General features: G+C 39.4%; 4 protein-coding genes and 1 pseudogene across 6 annotated transcripts; 3 read left to right on the forward strand and 2 right to left on the reverse strand.

Moving 5' to 3' along the window:
• Positions 1-6,775: 6,775 nt before the first annotated feature.
• On the forward strand, positions 6,776-7,354 carry LOC104759855 (uncharacterized). The gene has a single exon (XM_010482735.2). It carries the CDS (start codon positions 6,791-6,793, stop codon positions 7,352-7,354), a length of 564 nt encoding a protein of 187 aa, XP_010481037.1. The 5' UTR covers positions 6,776-6,790.
• A 3,200-nt stretch (positions 7,355-10,554) lies between these two features.
• Positions 10,555-13,087, reverse strand: LOC104759856 (uncharacterized). Its single transcript, XM_087496907.1, has 8 exons — positions 12,926-13,087; positions 12,836-12,839; positions 12,248-12,717; positions 11,991-12,163; positions 11,696-11,874; positions 11,283-11,506; positions 10,903-11,164; positions 10,555-10,685 (listed from the first exon to the last, which is right to left on the reverse strand). The coding sequence occupies exons 1-8, from the start codon at positions 13,085-13,087 to the stop codon at positions 10,555-10,557; spliced, it is 1,605 nt and encodes a 534-aa protein (XP_087353033.1).
• A 1,057-nt stretch (positions 13,088-14,144) lies between these two features.
• Positions 14,145-15,136, forward strand: LOC104759857 (ethylene-responsive transcription factor ERF117 pseudogene; annotated as a pseudogene).
• Positions 15,137-15,618: 482 nt separating this feature from the next.
• LOC104758207 (uncharacterized) lies at positions 15,619-16,824 on the forward strand. 3 transcript variants are annotated; one of them, XM_087494233.1, is made up of 5 exons: positions 15,629-15,940; positions 16,098-16,147; positions 16,251-16,335; positions 16,461-16,512; positions 16,611-16,824. In XM_087494233.1, exons 1-4 carry the CDS (start codon positions 15,692-15,694, stop codon positions 16,464-16,466), a joined length of 390 nt encoding a protein of 129 aa, XP_087350359.1. In that variant the 5' UTR covers positions 15,629-15,691; the 3' UTR covers positions 16,467-16,512; positions 16,611-16,824. The 3 variants fall into 3 exon arrangements, 2 of the variants coding, with proteins under 2 accessions (XP_087350359.1, XP_087350360.1); XM_087494234.1 differs by having other exon boundaries at positions 15,649-15,940; positions 16,251-16,329; XR_762644.3 differs by lacking the exon at positions 16,098-16,147 and having other exon boundaries at positions 15,619-15,940.
• Positions 16,825-16,885: 61 nt separating this feature from the next.
• On the reverse strand, positions 16,886-19,317 carry LOC104758205 (zinc finger protein CONSTANS-LIKE 8). Its single transcript, XM_010481036.3, has 2 exons — positions 18,113-19,317; positions 16,886-18,028 (listed from the first exon to the last, which is right to left on the reverse strand). Exons 1-2 carry the CDS (start codon positions 18,938-18,940, stop codon positions 17,843-17,845), a joined length of 1,014 nt encoding a protein of 337 aa, XP_010479338.1. The 5' UTR covers positions 18,941-19,317; the 3' UTR covers positions 16,886-17,842.
• Between the last annotated feature and the right edge of the window lie 135 nt (positions 19,318-19,452).

Consider the following 19,452-nt stretch of genomic DNA (forward strand, 5'->3'; position numbering starts at 1 on the left):
CAGTTTGGTATCAGAGCCCTTACGGTTCTAGGTTTGGGTTCACTAGGCTTTGTGTTGTAGATGTTTGGGATTGCATGTCTTGATTGATTATGTGAGTTAGTCAATTGTGTGTGGTATGGAGTCCTAGAACATCCTCTTCGAGCCTACTGTATGATTCCACAGTGAGTTTATGTTTCTGTGTTATGTTTAAATTGTTTGCTTAGTCCTCTGTTCATGGTAGTACAAATGGCTAGAGATGATGATGTTGCTGGTCGTAGACGCGGTCGTGGTCGTGGACGCAGTCGTTGTCGTGGAAGGGGCAAAGGCCCAACAGTTAAAGATACTGTGGAACAGAGTGTGACAGCTGAGGGTGTTGGTGAGTCGCAGGGTGTCCAGGAGGTTTCCATGAGTGTGGCCGGAGGGGGCAGTGTTGGTGCTCGAGTGGCCGGTGATGCTAGGGCTCCGGGTGTGGGAGTTCCAGCGGGTAGAGTCCCTGGAGTTGATTTTGCGGCTTTGCTAGTACAGGTGTTGGAGCGGTTACCACCAGTGGTACCGGCTCAGGTAGTGCAACTAGTGGTGGCGAAGGAGCAGCGGCGAGTGGCTGCGGATATGGGACCACATAGTTGTTATTAATCTATGTTAAAGGAAATATGTGGCACTGATACTGCGCGGTTTTCGGGTGGTACAGATTCTACTGCTGCAGATGCGTGGAGGACGAGTGTGGAACATAACTTCCAGACTCTGAAATGTCATGAGGAATTTTGGGTCGACATAGGGGTCCACAATTAGGTTGGTGATGCTCAGGTGTGATGGAGATCAGTGGGTGCTAAGAGAGTGCAGAGAGAGATGACTTGGGCTGACTTCGTGGAGGAGTTCAATAGCAAGTACTCTTTGAGAGAGGCATTAGACCTGTTGGAGGTGCAATTCCTTTAGTTATCTTAGGGGACGCAGTCAGTGCGGGAGCTGGACTTGGAGTTCAGTCGACTTCTATCTTATGGGGGTCGAGCTATGGAGTCTGAGGAGGCCCAGATCAGGAAGTTTATGAGGGCTCTTCAAGATAACTTGAGGGTCCATTGCAGAGGACGGAGTTATGCTACGCGTGCAGAGCTGGTTGAGACTGCAGCACAGATTGAGGAGGATATATGGGCACAGACAGTGGCGGTTAGTCCAGTGGTGCAGCCTAGGAAGGCTCATCATCAGGGAGGTTCTAGCAAGGGTGGCAAGCCTGCGTAGGAAACTAAGAGGAACTGGGAGGCTACGCAGAGACCGAGTGGTTCAGGGTGCTTTGGTTGTGGGAGCATGGATCACAAGGTAGCTAGCTGTCCCCAGAGGAGTGCTCCGACGACAGCGGTTCGTGTATGCTATCATTGCAGGGAGCATGGACACATTAAGCCCAAGTGTCCTAAGTTGCAGCAGATGGCAGTGGCAGCGGTGCAGCATGTGGTGAAGCCTAGAGTGCAGCAGGTGGCACGGATTGAGCAAGCGCCACGGGTGTACACGACGGTCGAGACTAGTGGAACCAGTGTCGGGGTGATCACAGGTATAATTTCTGGTACTTAAACTTTGTGAATTTCAGTAGGTTCAGATTCTATGTTTTTCCTGTGATAAAGTGTTAGGTTCTCAATACATGAGGTTTGTGTAGGGACCTTGTTGGTGGGCGGGTTTAAGTCCCATGTTATGGTTGATTCTGGAGCTTCTCATAGCTTCATTACTCCGGAGTGTGCAGAGAGTACGGAATCAGAGGAGATCCCGGGGAGCGTACAGGAGTTGTCAGAGTTGCGGAAGGCAAGTTTCTAAGGGTCATTGGACAAGCTTGGGGAGTTGATATTAAGTTCGAAGGAGAGTCATAGCCAGCGGATTTGCTTATCAGTCCAGTGAAGTTAGTATTTGATTCCACGACCACATTGTTCCTTTACCTGCACCACATACACAAATTGAGATGCATGAGTATTTGATAAACACTCAGTGAGGCAATCCTCCCATCTACTGGGCTATACACACAAACAATTGAGATACTCTAACCATCAAACAACAATCAACAAACAAACCAGGAACTGCTCGACCGATACCAACCATGCATCGACCGACACCATCAGGGGATTGCATTGACTGATGCAAGGCTAATCTGCATCGACCGACGCATGCTCGACATTGCACAAAATGCCTAATTTCAATGACCGACCCCTCCATCGACCGATGCTCCTATGTCAAAACGCGCCGTCCTCACAATGCATCGACCGACGCACAAAGTGCATCGACTGATGCACGTGTCGAGCATAGTGTTTCCTCAAAGCTTCTCGCCGGATCTCCGTTCCTACAACCATCAAACTCGATCCCAAGCCACTAGAAAGCTTCACAGAGCCTTAAACAACGTTTTAACAAGCAAAACCACACATAAACAAGCAGATAAGAGAAATCTCAAACTTAGATAAGCCATGGTCATGCACTCACCTTTGCCAAGAAGATTTTGAACCTTAAACAAGAAGATTACACTCCTAGGAAGCTCCTACCACCATCCCAGCTATAGATATCTACAGGAACAGCCTCAAATCTCCAGAATCTCACCAAGAACACCTGAACTCATTCTCTCTTTTATTTTCTCTCAAAAACGGCCAATCTCGTCGAATAACGACAAAACACGACTTAAGGGCTTTCCCTAACCCAAATCGCAGTGTTTTACTTAAGTCAAACCGCACCAAAGAGACCTTGCATCGACCGATACATCGTTAGCATCGATAGATGCACATCCCAAACCGTGATTCCGGTTCGCAGATGTTACAATTCTCCCCCACCAACATAGATTAGTCCTCGAATCTCGAACAACTATCAGCCAAGGACTCCTGTGCAACCATCTCCACGGCCCGCACTTCCTCCGACCAATCTACGAATTTCACCTCTAGGCGATAGACTCACGTTCCAGGCATTATTTTCTCTCGATTTTTGGACTTTCCTTTACGTATAGGCCTTAACCTTGAGTTTTATTGGCTCCTCATCAGGCTGAAACCTGCATGCCATAATGCTGGCTCCTCATCGGGCTTAAGCCCGCATGCCATATATATAAGGAAGTCCAATATTCGTCTCTCGGGTTGCCACCCTACAGTGCGCACCCGGATTGTCATCCGAAGTCTATATACCAACCATACTTTCAAGCCAGAAAGTCTCAGAATATGGTAGTACTAGGAGAGCTAAAGTCCCCAAAGAGTCGCGAGCAAACTATTCTGAACACGTCTGAGCCTTATCCCTATCAAGGTTTCCTTCACGTGGCTCGCGTAAAACATACAAATGTCCTACCAACCACATATACCCTCACAGAAATTTCGTACTCCGAACACCACTTCATCTTTTTAATTAGTCGCACAACCAACCACCCCTAAGCGACCAAGTAACAAGAAAGATGGGCTGGAATACTCCATTACCGCTCCAGCCATGGCCTACAGTTGGGACCAGGCTAGACAAGCTCAAGTCCTAGCCTGCTTCTAATACCACTTCTTAAACCTTTCCTTCATCCTCGCCTCTGGCTCCCAAGTCTGCTCCTCAACACCATCACAGTCCCAAAGGACTCTCATCAAAGGAATTTTCTTCTTCTGAAGTTCCTTGATCCTCCTCCCGAGAACCCTCACTGGTCTCGTCTCCAAAGTCATGTTAGGCTGAAGATCCTCATGAATCTTAGCCAACAACCGATCCTCCTCCTGGAGACACTTCCGCAACAGAGACACATGGAAACCCTTGTGCAACGCATGCATAACCTCAGGCAACTCCAACCTATATGCTACCGGTCGCACCCGCTCAATCACTCTGAACGGACCCATATACCTCAGGCTCAACTTAGTCTCTGTGAACTTAGTCTCTGTTAATGTCTTTATAATTGTAAAATCTAAACTCTAACCATCACATTGTAAACCCAAACCGACATATAATTTCGTTCTAATTGTAAAATTTAAACCCTAACCACCTCATTTATAAACTCAAACCGACATATAATTTCGTTTTAATTGTAAAATCTAAACCCTAACCATTTCATTTGTAAATCTAAACCGACATATAAATTTGTTTTAATTGTAAAATCTAAACTCTAATCATCTTATTTGTAAATCCAAACCGACACATAATTTTGTTCTAATTCAAAAATCTAAACCAAACCAATATTTAACTTTTCTTATTAAATATATAGAATATGTTTTCTTAATTTGTTTTGCTTATAAATTTTTAATTTTGATTTATTTTTTAAATAAAATATTAAATAGAAGATTTTAATTGGTTGAGAAGAGAAGGAGTGAACAAAAAGGTTCACCCCTAAAAATAAACCTATGTATTTTTCAGGAAACAAAACATAATAAACAAACATAAATGATGCATAAAAATCTGAAAAAAAATCTTATAAAATGGAACAAAAAGAAAAGTTCAAAAAATGTATACTCAATTTGTAACAGAGTGAGTAAATGCCACAATGTTCATAAAACTCGAATCAATTATATATAGTTGACACAATGTTCAAAAATCCAACTAAGGGAGTGGTGTAGCACCGCTCAACCATTTTGATATCTTGGGTTTGGTCCAATAGGAAATCTAATTCGAGGTAAAAGCTCGATTTGCTCGGCAATCCGTGGTCCGAAGACCGATCTAGAGAATCGAATATTGAGCAGATAATTTCGAATCGAGCTTAATGGAAAAGGAACATTTCCTCTTGAAATAATGGAAAGAAACTATATTGAAAAATGACATCTCGAGGATATAAAGAGGGAGTTCGGCTGCTGAGAAGGACACAACAACTTCCCGACTCAAGAATCTAGACTTAATTTTACTTTCGAAGATCCCTAAACTTCCAGTCAGCGAAAGTTAGATTTCACTTGCAAAGTTGAAATCTTTAAACTGTTCTTGATCAATAAAAAACGTGCTTTCTTGACTCTCTGGTTAATCTTATTTTTTAAGTTAAACTTAGCGGTGTTAGTTTAACTCGCATAATTTTTGCGTCATTTGTGTGCAATCGTACATAAGAATCTCTACATGTTCTAAACCGGTTTGTAACATGCTCTAAACGGGTGTAACGTTCCCAAAGAAAGAAACCTTAAACAGGCAAACAGCAGTAATTGGTGTTCAAAAATAAAAAATACTCAAAGAAAAAACAGCAATATTTATATATTAAACCAAAAAATCTTGTTTTTTTATTTCTAAAAAAGAAAACAGTTGGCATAGGTTTTTGGGAATTTTCCCTATTGGACATCCACGTTTTCCTTAAAATTTTGTTAATTCATTGCTTACTGTTATCTTTTCTTATTTCTACTTGTCTTTTTTTTAGTTTCCAATTCCTTTGTTGTTTTATGTTCTTGCATTATTTCTGAAAGAGACTAATGGAAAAGTTGGAAACCAAATCTTATTTTATCTTAGCTCAACTATACTCTCACATCTCTAGTGCGTAACACTCATAATCCTGAGAAAGAACATGAAATCAATGTTGATGTATGAAATCAGCGATATAAATGATAAGAGTATTTGTGTGGGAATAAATCGGAACTGGTCCTTTATTTAACGTAGAATTGAAGAGGGGTTTACAGAAAATGACAGTTAAGGAGCTAAGCGCAGTTAATACAAAAATAATTGCTCTTCTCTCTCTAAATGCCCAGAATTTCCGATCCCCATCCCTGACAGTGATGTCAGGTATTTATAGTGGGACCTTAACCTAGGGTTTTTCTGTTCCTTTGTAAAATGACCATTTTGCCCCTGCGGCCTGTTGGGCCGAATCCAAGACTTCTGGCCCAAATCTTCCTGAGATCTTCTGTTTGGGCTTCTGTAAATGTTGGGGGCTAAGCCCATATCCAACAATCAAGATCTGATGGACCAGATTGGCTTCTAATATTGTACCCTTTTCTTCTAACTTACCCTTTCACATTGTAGATAATTTCCGAGTCGGATTGAGAGGGCAACACTATTTTTATCATGCGTAACGCATTTCCATATGGAAAATCTTCTTTAAATCCATCCAAAGTCAATTTTTACAGTAATCATTGAGGCCGTTGAACATTCTTTGATCGCTTTAGAGTTGTAGAGACATCAACAAAAACACACCACTCGTACGAAATCTTATAAAAAAAACAAATAGAAACACTTGAATGGGAGATAAACAATAAAATATTTGTTGGCAATAGTCGTCTGTTATCCCATTATTGTGTTTGAAAAAAAAACTAAATACTACAGATTATTTAATCTATAAATATCTTTAAATGGAATCGTTACGGTCTTTTCGTAAATCCCTCATGGGAAAATGAAGCAGCGTGCTTAATAAAGACCTAAATAATGTTTTTTCGACTATTACATGGGAAAATGAAGCAGCGTGCATGCTAGTAAATGCAGAAATCGAATCGTCTATTGTTTTTTTATCACACACTCACGGCAACTGATTTACTTTATAAGAGTTTCATTACATGTTCCAAAACAACAACATATTTGACATAAAAAAAAAAAAAAAAAAAAACAATATACTTGACAACATGGCTTCTGGACATCGTCAAGAAAGCAAGTTAGATGCCAAATTCAAAGCTATGTTTGAAACCAAAGACGAGAAGTTCCAGAAGCTCCTAGAATGCTTAGAGCCACTACGTGAGAACCAGGTACAAGTCGACCGCTTTACTCTATCAGATTTGCTCAGCGGTGTCTATTTAGCAGCTGACCGAATGGTTAAACATGTCCAAGTCCTAACTACAATTCCTTACAAAGACGTACGTGATAGCGTGTTAGCCAAGGCAAACTCATTAGGGATTTGTCCTCCGAGTCACGAGATGAATCTCCTTCACATCTACGGAGAGTTTGCGAATGGATGAAAACCAAAGCCGGTACTGAAACCGTTATGGAGGTGCAATGTAGCGAGAAGCTAAAGAGACGAGCGGCAGCAAAAGGGAGGACGGTTGCTGAATCGGCTATGATCAGAGCCTTTAACGCTCAGTTCTCCGAGTATAGCTCTGAGCTCAAAAAGGCTCGTGCACTCCAGGAGAAAGAGAGTGATACTGGTGTTCGTCTCCGAGACAAGTACTGGCCAGTTTCTGCATTCGATGTAGCCATCAATATTTTACATGAAGAGGTAATTCTTGATTTTTGTAGGAAAGAGGAAGTGAAAAGTGGGTTATACAAGTTTGTGGAAGGATTGATTGAACGTAAGATGGTGAGCTTTGGTTTACGTGAAGCCTCTAATCTTCGGGATGTTCTTAAAGAAATGGCAAGTTTTGAAGTTCCGGTTTCGTCTAAGGATGGGAATTATGGTATCAATGAGAAGAGGAATTGTATTGGATCTAGGGATGAAAATTGTGGTGCTGGTGAGAAAGGGAAAGATATTGGATCGGTGCTTGGTCATGGTGGAGAAACATCGGCTAATGAGAAATTGTGATAGATCGACGGAAAAAATAATCTTTTTAATTTTGTTTTCTTTCTAAATTTCTTTGTTGTAATGTCTATTTTCTTTTTGTACGGGTCTTCTTTTAAAGTTTAACCTATTGTTTTGATGACAAAAATTAAATGTTTCTGAAAAAACCCAAACCGGAAGGTCCGGAACCAGAAACCAAACTGGACAATTTTCTTTAATCTCGATTCAACTTTATCCGATCACTTTATGTTACGATATTAAATTTTTTCGTGACTTTTGAAAATAACTAATGATTTATTAAAAAAAAAGTGTTTAATATATCCAACTCTTTTACAAATGTGTGAAATACAAGAAATGTTTTTTCTCAAAAGAATGTAATTTTTTTTTAACAGCTTATTTTCATTGATTAAGTTGTTTCCTTAGAGAGGGTTACTGTGACAACCCGTTCCATTGAATCTATTAGTCCACCGCTAGCTTGTCCCCATAGGCCCGAAGTTGAAAAAGAGCATCGATCATGACCCCTCACTATAGAAAAAAAAACTATTCATCCAAATCCACCATTATGTTATTGGTGCGCCAGACGTTCCTCGAGTCCTGGTCCCCACCCTTTAACAACCTTCCCACATGACAAGTTGTCACCAATTGATCTTCATGGAGTATGTTTATAATACAAGAAAGAACATAAGAATAGGAGATAAACGTTGATTATGCATAGGTTCCTTCACCAATCGATCTGCTGCTTTATTGTTGCATCTTCTTCTCCAAACAAATTCTGCTTTTGTGAATTTTTGTTTCCAATGGATGACTTCTCATGTCCAATTATGAGTTGTGAAGTTAAGGGTTTCTTCCTTTGCTAGTTTGCAAACTAGGGCGTTGTCTCCTTCGAAGATGACATGTGTGTGTCCTCGGATCCACATTTGCTGCATTGATGTAACGAGGCTTTGTAATTCTGCTTCTAGGACTGTTGTACATGTTTGTCCTATACTTTTACCTGCATTAATGTAAAAACCATCAGAGTCTCTTGCTATCCATGCTGATTGAGTCCATCTTCCATTGTTTTGAAACTAACAATCATAATTGCACTTTATATACTCTTTATGTGGTCTGGTCCATCAGGAAATCTGTTGTCTTGAATGATGTGTGTGAGTATTATTTTCAGGTTATATGTCAATCCACTCTTGTGCTTCATCTGCTGATGAACTCAGGTCTTCTTGCCAACTGGAAGCTTTATTTTGAAAGACAAGGAGATTTCTGCTTTTCTAAACTCGCCATAGGATCCAAATTGGTAATTGGCGTTCAAAGAAAGATATACTTCGATTGTTGTAGCAATCTAGTATTAACTGGAATTTGTCGTTGAAGGAGTTCATACTTGCTAGTTGATGTAGATTTGGGTTCATGCTCCAGAAATTTTGTACATGTTGACACTCAAAGAACAGGTGATCTATGGTTTCCAATGCTTGGTTACATCGTCTACATTGTGGAGACATGTTCACTCCGCAATGAACAAGTTCTGTACCAGTTGCTAAGGCCTTGGAGATCAATCGCCAAAGAAAATGTTTTATTTTCGAAGCGGTTTGTAGTTTCCAAATGGCTTGTTTGTGTGCTTGAAGACCCGGTGGTGCTTGAACTCTGTTATCTGCATTATGAGACGCTAACCAATACCTTGACTTGACTGTATAATACTTTGAGTCATTGTAATGCCATCCTAACAGATCCGGGGAAGTAGTCTCACTCAAACGTATTTGATGAATAATATCAATGTCTTCTGCAACTATTATTATTCTCAACAAATTTGTATTCCAACCTGATTGTCCCTCTAACATTAATTCACAAACTAGTGTCATGTTGGTATCTACTCCCTCTAATCGAACTGGTGGTCTAGGAGGATTAGTAGGTAGCCATGGATCTGCCCATATATTTGTGTTTGTGCCATTACCCATCAAAAACCGCATCCCTTTTCTAAGGAGGTCTCTACCTTCTTGAAGCGATTTCAATATAAAAGAGGATTTATAACCAGGCCCAGCGTTGAAAATATTAGAGTCAGGAAAGTACCTTCCTTTTAGGAATCTTGCCAATAGGCTATTAGGATTGCGAGAGATTCTCCATACTTGTTTTTCCAATAGAGCCAGGTTAAAACTCTCTAAGTCTCTAAATCCCAGACCTCCTTCTCGTTTTGGAAGACTAATTTTTTGCCATGAGACCCAATGCATCGATTTTTTTCCTCCTTCTTTACTCCACCAAAACTTCGCTAGAACGTTGTTTATTTCCTCGCAGAGTCCTTTTGGTAGCTTGAAGCAATTCATTGTATAAACTGGAAGAGCAAGAGCCACTGTTTTCAATAAAATCTTTCGTCCTACTTTTGATAGTCTCCTTGTAGACCAACCCTGAGTTCTTTGTTTCACCTTATCAACTATATAAGTTTATAACTGAAAATTTCCTTTTTCTTTCTTCCTATGTATTCAGGTAGGCCTAGATACTTTCCACAACCTCCATCGTTATGAATGTTTAGGATTCTCCTTAGCTTCGTCTTGACTCTTTGATGTACCCGAGAACCGAATGTGATTGCCGACTTGTTGAGATTCACCATTTGTCCGGACACTCGTTCATATGTTTTTAGGACCTTCATTATAGTGGAACACGATTTTGGATGTGCGTGACAGAAGAATAGCGCATCATTGGCAAAAAGGAGATGATTTAAAGTCGGACCAGTTGTACTGATTTTCATTCCTTTAGGTTTGTTGTCTCTTTCAGCGTTCCGTAGGAGGTAATTAAGGACTTCTGCACACATTATGAATAGGTAAGAAGATAATGGATCACCTTGTCTAATTCCTCTTTCTAGTTTTATTTGCCCTCGTGGACTACCATTTATCAAGACTGAGAAGCTTAATGATTCAATACACTTTTTTTTTTTGAATCTAATGTTAAATTATATTCAAAGAAAAAATAAACTTGTTACAAAGCTTTTCTTAATTTTTTTGAGACATAAATTTAAATAGCATTCTTAGTTAAGTCTTGCTGCAAACCACACTTGAATAGTAGGACCTCCACCCTGGTTGTGCTCACCCGATTACGAACATTCTTATCAATAAATTTGACGAGACGTTCCACTGTCGAAGGGTGCTCGCCGTGACGTCGATCATTTCTTTCTCTCCATATTGAGTGAATGGTGTTCTGAAAAACATATCCCACCAGGAATCTCGTTGTCTTATCCAATACGTTGCCTGCTAGTAAAACCATGACTTCCTTCCAGTTTGTTGAGTATTTTTCCAAGAGCAACCGTTTAACGAGTGTCTCCCACACTTGTTGAGAGAACGGACAAGAGAAGAAAAGATGTTCTCTAGACTCCATAGAGTGCCTGCAAAATATGCAACTCGTGAGAGCATTAGGATTCCATTTATGGATTCTTTCTCCCGTTGCTATCCTGTTTTTCGCCACTAACCAAGTGATGAACGCATATTTAGGTGTGGTATTGGGAAAGCAGATGGCTCGATGGTGCTCCATTGTGGGTTTAGCCGCATGTATATGGTGCCAAGTAGCTTTTGTTGAGAGGTTACGGTATTAGTTATTCTGACCTTTCCATAAAGCAACATCAGATTGAGCTGAATCCCGTGTGGACTGAAAATTTTGTATTTCCTGTTCAACCGAGTTAAGAAGAGTCGATCGATGTTGTCTCCGTCTAGTCATAGCGAGAGCCTCAGCCAGAGTACTCGAAGATGGTATGCCCATGGTAATACAGCCTCTTTCTCCCAAGGACTCATAGAGAAGACCCAAGGAGGACCAGCCATCAAACAAGAAAGACGTATTTCCCCCATTATGCGCTTCCACTTTATGAAACTGCTTTGCCAGTTCTATATTTCAAGAGTTTTTTCCAAATCCATGATCCACCAGTGGGATTTGCTCTCTCTATCCAGATAGATCCACTACGAATGAGGTAACGTGTTACCCAATTTACCCTTAGCGAATCTTTGGCAGAGAGAAGTCTCCATATCAGTTTAAGAACAGAAACCTTGTTAGCTTCCTCTATTGAGGAAAGGCCCAAGCCACCTTCATGTTTTAGAAGACACACCTCAGACCAAGCAACCTTAGTTTTCTTGGCATTCAACATAGGACCTGACCACAGAAAAGCAGAGCACATCTGATCAATCTCTCTGATGCAGGCTTTAGGTAGACGGAAAGCTGAAATCCAAAAGTTTGTAATGCTCAAGATGATCGAACATATAAGCTATAGCCTCCCTGCGAAAGAGAGCACTCGTGCGGTCCAGGATCTGATGTTTGTCTGAATGGTCTCCAAAAGAGGGAGATAATCAGCAGAGGACATTTGTTTTGGTAGCAGTGGCAACCTGAGATATCTCACTGGCAGAGAACCATATTTGAAAGGGAAGCGCTGTAGTATCTCCTCTCTATCCTCTATCGTTACACCAGCCGTGTAAATTGTTGATTTTTCTATACTGACTTTGAGGCCCGAATGAGTAGCAAAATCATCAAAAACTTCCAGAACACCAGTTACAGAGGACTTGTACCATCCACAAAAACTAGCAAATCGTCTGCAAAGCATAGGTGGATAAGCTTCATGTTTATACAGTGGGGATGGTAGCCAAATACGTTGTTTCCTGCAGCCTTGTCCAATTTATGAGAAAGGACGTTCATGCAAATAACAAACAAATAAGGACTGAGTGAGCAGCCTTGACAAAGACCTCTCTTGCTATTGAAATAACCGGCTAACTCTCCATTAACCTGGACAGAGAATGAAGCAGTTGTGATGCAGGTTTGAATCCAGTGAATGTACTGCTCGGGGAAGTTTAAAGCTCGCAAGATATTGAGTAGAAAACTCCACTGTACAGAATCAAAAGCTTTTGATATATCGATCTTCATAGCACATCATGGTGAGACTGATTCTTTGTGATAATCCTTAATGACCTCTGTAGCAAGGAAAACATTTTCCATCAACAATCTGTTTTTGACAAAAGCAGACTGATTCGGCAATATGAACTTTGGGAGGATGATCTTAAGTCGGTTAGCAAGGATTTTTGAAACAACTTTATACAATACATTGCAACATGATATCGGTCTGTAGTCCTTCATGACTATAGCTTTCTTCTTCTTTGGGATGAGAGCTAAAATAGTGGAATTTATTCCTTTGGGCATAAATCCTGTTCTGTAAAAAGATTGGATGGCGACCAAGAAGTCATCTCCCACAATCTCCCATGATTCCTTATAAAACTCAACATTAAACCCATCCGGACCTGGAGATTTGTAACTAGGCATGACAAATAATACTCTTCGAACTTCCTCTTTAGTGACCTCGTGGGTGAGTAAACTCTTATCACTCTCACTACATCGAAACTCCATCAAGTTTTGCAGATCCTCTAAGGACCATTCTACATAATCTGCAGGTTAAAGTTGCAAGAATTCCTTTAAATATCTCTCTGCTTCAGCCTTTATATTATCTTGAGTGTTGACTACTCTCCCATCCTCACATAGAATTTCTCGAATATTATTTCTGACCTCCCTGAGAATGGCCGATGTGTAAAAGGCTTTATTGTTTTGATCTCCAACGCGCAGCCAATGGAGCTTGGCTTTTTGTTTTAGATATACCTCCTCAATATCCGATAACCTTTTCCATTTGGCATATGCATCAGCTTCCTCACTCACTGCTCTAGAAGAAGGGTTCGCTAGCGTTTTCTTCTGTAGATCACACAAGAGCTTGTAAGCAGCTTTTGTGCGAGTAAAGATGGCACCAATCATTTGTTTCCCCATAGTTCTCAGATGTGGCTTTAGGACTTTTAATTTTTTAGAGAATCGATGCATTGCAGAGGTGGAATAAAACAGAGCTTGTGACTCACCCCATTTCTCCACTAAGACTGTTTTATAGTCAGGATGGTTTGTAACTGATTCAATATAGTGCATTATCCAGTTTATCCAAACGGAATGGAATCCCATGTGATGCATTGTTTCTCTGATGAAACTCCATTCTAGGTGGTCGTAAGCTTTTGAGATGTCTATCTTGACAGTCATATACGAATTAGCCTAATGCTTTCTTTTTTTGAGTGAATGAATCATCTCATGAGCGATGATTACATTATCCATAATGTTCCTCCCAGGAATGAAACCAGCTTGATTTTTTCAAAAGAATGTAATTAAGAGTGAAAATTAAACTCTGAAATTTTAGATAGTCTCAATATTACGTGCTCTCTCCGTTTCGATGGTTGACTAGTCCACTAATAAAAGAAGAAAATAAATTAATTATTAATGCGTAGTAAAAATGCTCTCATTAAAATTCCCGAATTAAGAAAATAGAAAGTTTAGAGAGTGTGATATTAACTTGATATTTTTTAGGACAACAACAAATAGGAAAAGTATTATAAATCATCAGAGTTCCCGAATTTCCTGTTTTCAAAAATAATATTTTCTTAATTTTGGTAAAGGGGTAGTCATAGTTCCCGATATTTACGAAAGATTTACTTTTAAAACCATATCTGAAAAGGAAATAAATACAAAATCAAAAGGAAAATATATCAATTTTACATAAGCTATTATTAATAACGTTTTCAATGTTTCGTCTTCCTTAGCTTTGCAAACGCATAAGCTCCTTTTATCTTTTCACACACTCTCCTCTCCACGCAACACACAATAAGGTACGATGATGAATCTCTTAACTATGTTCTTTGTTCAAATAGTTCTCCTATGTATATATATATATATATATATTTAATATCTCTATCACGAACTCAAAACTCGATATGTTTTTGTACTTATTGTAAGATTCTCCTCATCTCCTGCATGCTGCTTTCTGGAGTTTAGATCGGAGAGAGAACAATGATCAGTCGCAGAGAAGAAGAGGACATCGATCTCAACGTGATTAAAACAGTTAATGTAATCTGTAATGATCCAGACGCCACTGATTCCTCTAGCGATGACGATGAAGTCAAAACCGGCAACAATAGTACTCGCCGTCGTCAGATGAAGCCAAAACCACCGAAACGTTTCACCTCAAAGATCTGTGTCCAGACGCTGATCAAAAGGTACGAGAACGTTTCGAATTCTACAGGGATCAAAGCAACCGGGAGTCGGAAAACGTCATCGGGATTCAAAGGCGTTAGGCGGCGGCCGTGGGGGAAATTCGCGGCGGAGATAAGAAACCCGTTTGAGAAGAAGAGGAAGTGGCTTGGAACGTTTCCTACCGAAGAAGCAGCAGCAGAAGCGTACCAGAGAAGTAAAAGGGAGTTTGATGAAAAATTAGCTTTAGGTAAAGCGGAGGTAGACCTAGTTGATTTAACCAAGCCGTGTGGTGTAAGTAAACGGGAAGAGAAGGAAGTTAAATCAACCAAGTCGTCGGTTCCAACTCGGCCGACTAATAGCAAAAAGGTAAATAAGATAAACGCTGTTGAGAAGACATTTTGTTCTAGTTACGTTGATGAAGACGAGGGAATGATTTGTAAAATGTTGGAAGATCCGTTAATGACATCGTCGATTTCGGATATTTTTCGTGATTCGGTCGTTGGATCGGATGATATTTGGATAGATAACAATCCAACGGAGTTTGATTCGATTTTCAAAGAGCTTAAGTTGGACTACCTAGAGGATTATACAACAGGCAACGAGCAAACCTTTGGATTTAATCAACACGCGCAAATCGTATCGACGGTTGCAAATATCTTCGACGAGGCTGATTTGCGTGAGTTTAATCAGTTGGCGAATGATTTTCAGTTAGAAGATTTTCCGATGGATGATTTTGGGTTATTAGGAGTGCCTGATGATTATAGTTGGTTTAATGGTACCGCTGATTGGATTTATAAGAGTTTATGAATATATTTTTTTTTTGGGATTCTTATTCTTTTGTGATACGGCAACTAGGCACTTTGTACTGTAGTACTAATACAAACCATTGAGTTATATAACATAATTCGCCTAATTTTGTGTTTACCACTGACAAAGGACTCTTCTTAGGTAACTTTATAATAAACTTTTTCAATGGGAATAGACAAAGACAGTTCCTATAAGTCTCTTGAAGGTTTTTTACTGACACGTCTTTTTTACTGAAGTATGTTCCACACGAGCTTTTATATTTTAATTTTGGACTAGCTTCGGTTTCTTTGCAGTAGTCAATTTTCTATGACAAGAACTTGCACAAAATAGAATCTGAGAGGCGAGAGCATTTGATATCCTAATAAGACTCGATGGTTAAGATCTCCGGGCAAATCGACCTTTTCATATCTCGGTTTAAGATATCCTAATAAACATGCTTATATAAGTCTTAATTAAATAGTATAAGTAGGCCCAAAATAAATGTGTATATATATATAAACAGAGCTAGGGTTTCCAAATTGTTTAGGAGACGGACACACACCATAAGAAATAATCATGGGGAAGTACCGTCCAAGGTCGTGTCTTCAATCGAACAAAGTTCCCTTGGCACACCGTCAATTCACCACTGTGTGTAGATGGTGTTTAGAGCATCGTTCACCTCGTCTTAGATGCGACTATGGTATTCCAAGATTCAGTCTGCTTCAACAGATCCGTATTGAGAATCAGAAGAAACGTCAGAAGTTGCTTCGTGAGAATCAGAGACGTCGTAAGTTGAAGGGATCTGCAGAGAAATTTGATATTCAGGTTATATCTGCGGATTTACTTTATTTATTATTTTTTTTTTTATATATATATGTAGCACCTTTGCATACATAATTGAGAAAAAAATTCAATCATCTTGCTAGGCTTTTGTTTGAGTTGATTATATTTTTGTTTGGTTTATTACAACTATTTGTAACAGGAAAAGTTGTCCAAGCCGTCTGATGATTTAATTACTAGCTCCAACCCTGAGTAGGTGTCCCTTGAATTATTTTGATAATCTCTCTAATTAGCAGTAGATGTATATAGGATCTGGTGTGATGGTTGTTGTGGTTGTTCATTCATATATATACAGATTGGCCTCAGAGTGTGACATGAAGAATAGTCTAGGCTTGAAAGCGTCCCTGCGAGCTTGTTCTGACTCTAAATTTGATGTACAGGTTATTATATTATCTACTTTGTTTTCAATTATACCTCTTGCAATTGGGGAAATTTCTGTTTTATCGAATTTATTGCTTTTTTTAAGATTGGATTATTCTTTTATAATTACACCTTATTGTAACAGGAATAGTTGTCCAAGCATGATGATGTTACTGCTACCTCCACATCTCACCTCGGTAGGTGTCTCTTATATGTATCAATTAATCAGAAATACCTATGGTTTGGTTGTTGTTGCTCTCATACATATATGTTTAATGAATGTTTCTCACCTCAGCTCCGAGCGATTCCTCCACTACAAGCCCAAAGCTTTAAACAAAAAGAAGCAATCAAAGCCAAATCCATCTACCGCCTAAGTCTGCATTTTTTCTGCTTTACTTTCTCTCTTATCCCCCTGTTCCAATGTTTTGTAACTGATATTACCTGCGAGTCTTTATTACTTAAAAAAGACCTTGTGTTATCCCTAATAAAGACTTTTATTCACACGGTAACGTGGGCTGCGGACGCAAACATATAGTAACGGATCTCATGGTCTGGTTAGAATTTATTACGTTTTTCAGATAATGATTTCAATATAATATTAACTAGATGCTTACTTAAGAAGCTTGAGTACAAAGAAACATAAAAATCTTATTGACTAAATTGTTAACATGATCGTTGATGAAGAAGTGGAACAAGCTCAAGTGTTGTTCTCCTCCAAGTCATGTCTTTCACATTCTTCCCTACAGAGCAAATTCAACAGTCCCAGTTCCACGGTGGTGATCCCCTTCGTCATCCCTGGACATATCCTTCTACCAGAACCAAATGGTAAAAGCTCAAATTTAGTCCTCTGTAATCTATGGACCTATCAAGAAACTTGTCAGGGATAAACACATCTGGGTTTTCCCATAGTTTTGGGAGTAATAGTGGAGCTATTGGATGTAATCTAAATGTCTCCTTGACCATGAGCTTGAAGTAGTTAAGTTTGGTTTAGACCTTGCTCTGTGATTCTCTGTTTCTTGTCCCCAAGTGTTGTCCTAATCTCGTCTTGCACTTTCTTCATCACTCTTGGGTTTCTCATTTCTGATCAGCTCTGTCATTGCCCAGTTCAAGGTGACTTGAGATGATCATCGAACACATTCTGGAAGAAAGTGTCGAGCTCCGAGAAAACATTGTTTAACGTCTTGTTCTGACCTGACCTTTTTGTGTTTACAAAGTATTATATATATACGTAATTCGCCTAAATTTGTGTTTACCACTTGACCTTTTCTAAAAAAAATTGTTACTGTTTGAATACAAAAGAGAAGTTTTTTACTAGTATGAAAATTTAAATAATTAACTTTATTAAGAATAAAGTTGTAAACATGTTATAGTTTGGGATAACATTTAAAACCTATATCAAACTCTTGCAAGAACGAAGTATGTTCCACACGAGCTTTTGTACCTTTGGACTAGCTTCCGTGTCTTTGTAGTCGTCTTTTTTATTTGAAGAGAATTCGCACAAAGCAGAAACTGAGAGCATTTGATATCCTAAGACTCGGTGGCTAAAGATCTCCGGACAAATCGACCTTTCATTCTCGGTCTTTTGTCCGCGTTAACCTTTCTAACCTCATACCTTATCTTCTTCTCGAACAAACGATTCTTCTTTTTATCTCTGTATCTCCAAACTCTAGCTTCTCTCTCACTTCTGCTGGTTACTCTCTTCTCCTCTATCCCCTGAAATCAAGAAGCATTACAATAGAAGTCTTTTCTATGATAACATTTTTGTAAGAATTCATTAGATTAACTAAGAGCTCTTACTGGAGGAACTAGCTGGAAGTTACTTGTGTTGAACAACTCAGTCTGGTTTCTTGCTGCTTCTCTTGGAGATTCTTGTTTATCCCAAGCTGCTATAACATTTTCGTAATTCAGTCTAAGTAACATGTTCCCCTGCCTTGCATTATCCTCGTAATCTTCAGTTTCTTCTGTCTTTGCTGAAATCGCAATGACATTGTCATAATCTTTCTTGCAGCTCATCAAAGATTGTCCAGGACATGCTTCAACTCCATTGGTTTTAGCTGTTTCTTCTTTTTCTTCTTCTTTATTGTTATACAGACTCTCCATTGCATCGATTTCATCTTCAAAGTTGAATTGTTTCGTTGATTCTTCAGTACCATTGTGGTTGCTCAAGAAGAAGCCCATCTCTGTGAATCCCTCAAACTCTGGCACAAGAGAAGTCATATCATCTTCATCATCATTTGCTTCTGGTATGAAAAACATTGCTTCGCCTCCAATCTCGGGAACACGAGGGTCTTCTCTTCTTCTCTCATCATCTATCTTTTGTTGTGTTTTTTTCTCACACCGGGACCTAGGTGTTCTTGCTTTTCTTCTGAACCCGCTGTGCCAAACCGGGTGTGATGTTGTTCCTTGGAGCACATTGTTCTGTATCTCATTTGTTCTAAGCCAAACTCTCTCGTGTTTTGTCGCCACATGGTTTGCAGAATGGACTGATTCATCGCAAACATGGCACAAGAAAGCATCGTCTGATGCACAGTACCAAACCGCGTGTTTGTTCAGACACAGGTCGCAAGTTCGTGGCTGCTTCACATCTTCTTGGTACTTCGGAATCATAATATCTGCATAAAACATGAAGCAGAGTTAAGAAAGGAAATCAAATTAGAAGAAGAGAGTGGCGTTATCAGGTCACAAAACAGTAATGGTCTTATAGTTTAGATATTTTGGTGACTTGTCATGAGCTAAGAACGAAAAAGATCTTAAAGTGAGAAAAAGGAGACAATGAAGAAGACAAGGGCTAAGAAGGATGGAGAATAATGGGCACTGACAAAGGACTCTTCTTAGGTAGGTTTATAATAAACTTTTTCAATGGGAATACACAAAGACAATTCCTATATAAGTCTCTTGAAGATTTTTTACTGACACTTCTTTCTTATGTCAGTATGGACTCGTTAGCTTAAGTTCTTGAGTCTTGTCCTATATACACCTTAATATTGTTGAATCTTAAGATTACCTGCTGATGAACATACTTATTTAAGTCTTTAAGCAAATGTAGTGAAATTTGAAAAGGGGTAAAAGACATGGTGTATTATTGAAGTTTGGCCATACCCATTTTTTTTTTTGTTTTGTACAAAGGGCAAAGACAT

The sequence above is a fragment of the Camelina sativa genome, chromosome 17, assembly GCF_030686135.1.
Source record: "Camelina sativa cultivar CO46 ecotype springtype chromosome 17, ASM3068613v1".
In the NCBI taxonomy this organism is placed as follows: domain Eukaryota; kingdom Viridiplantae; phylum Streptophyta; class Magnoliopsida; order Brassicales; family Brassicaceae; genus Camelina; species Camelina sativa.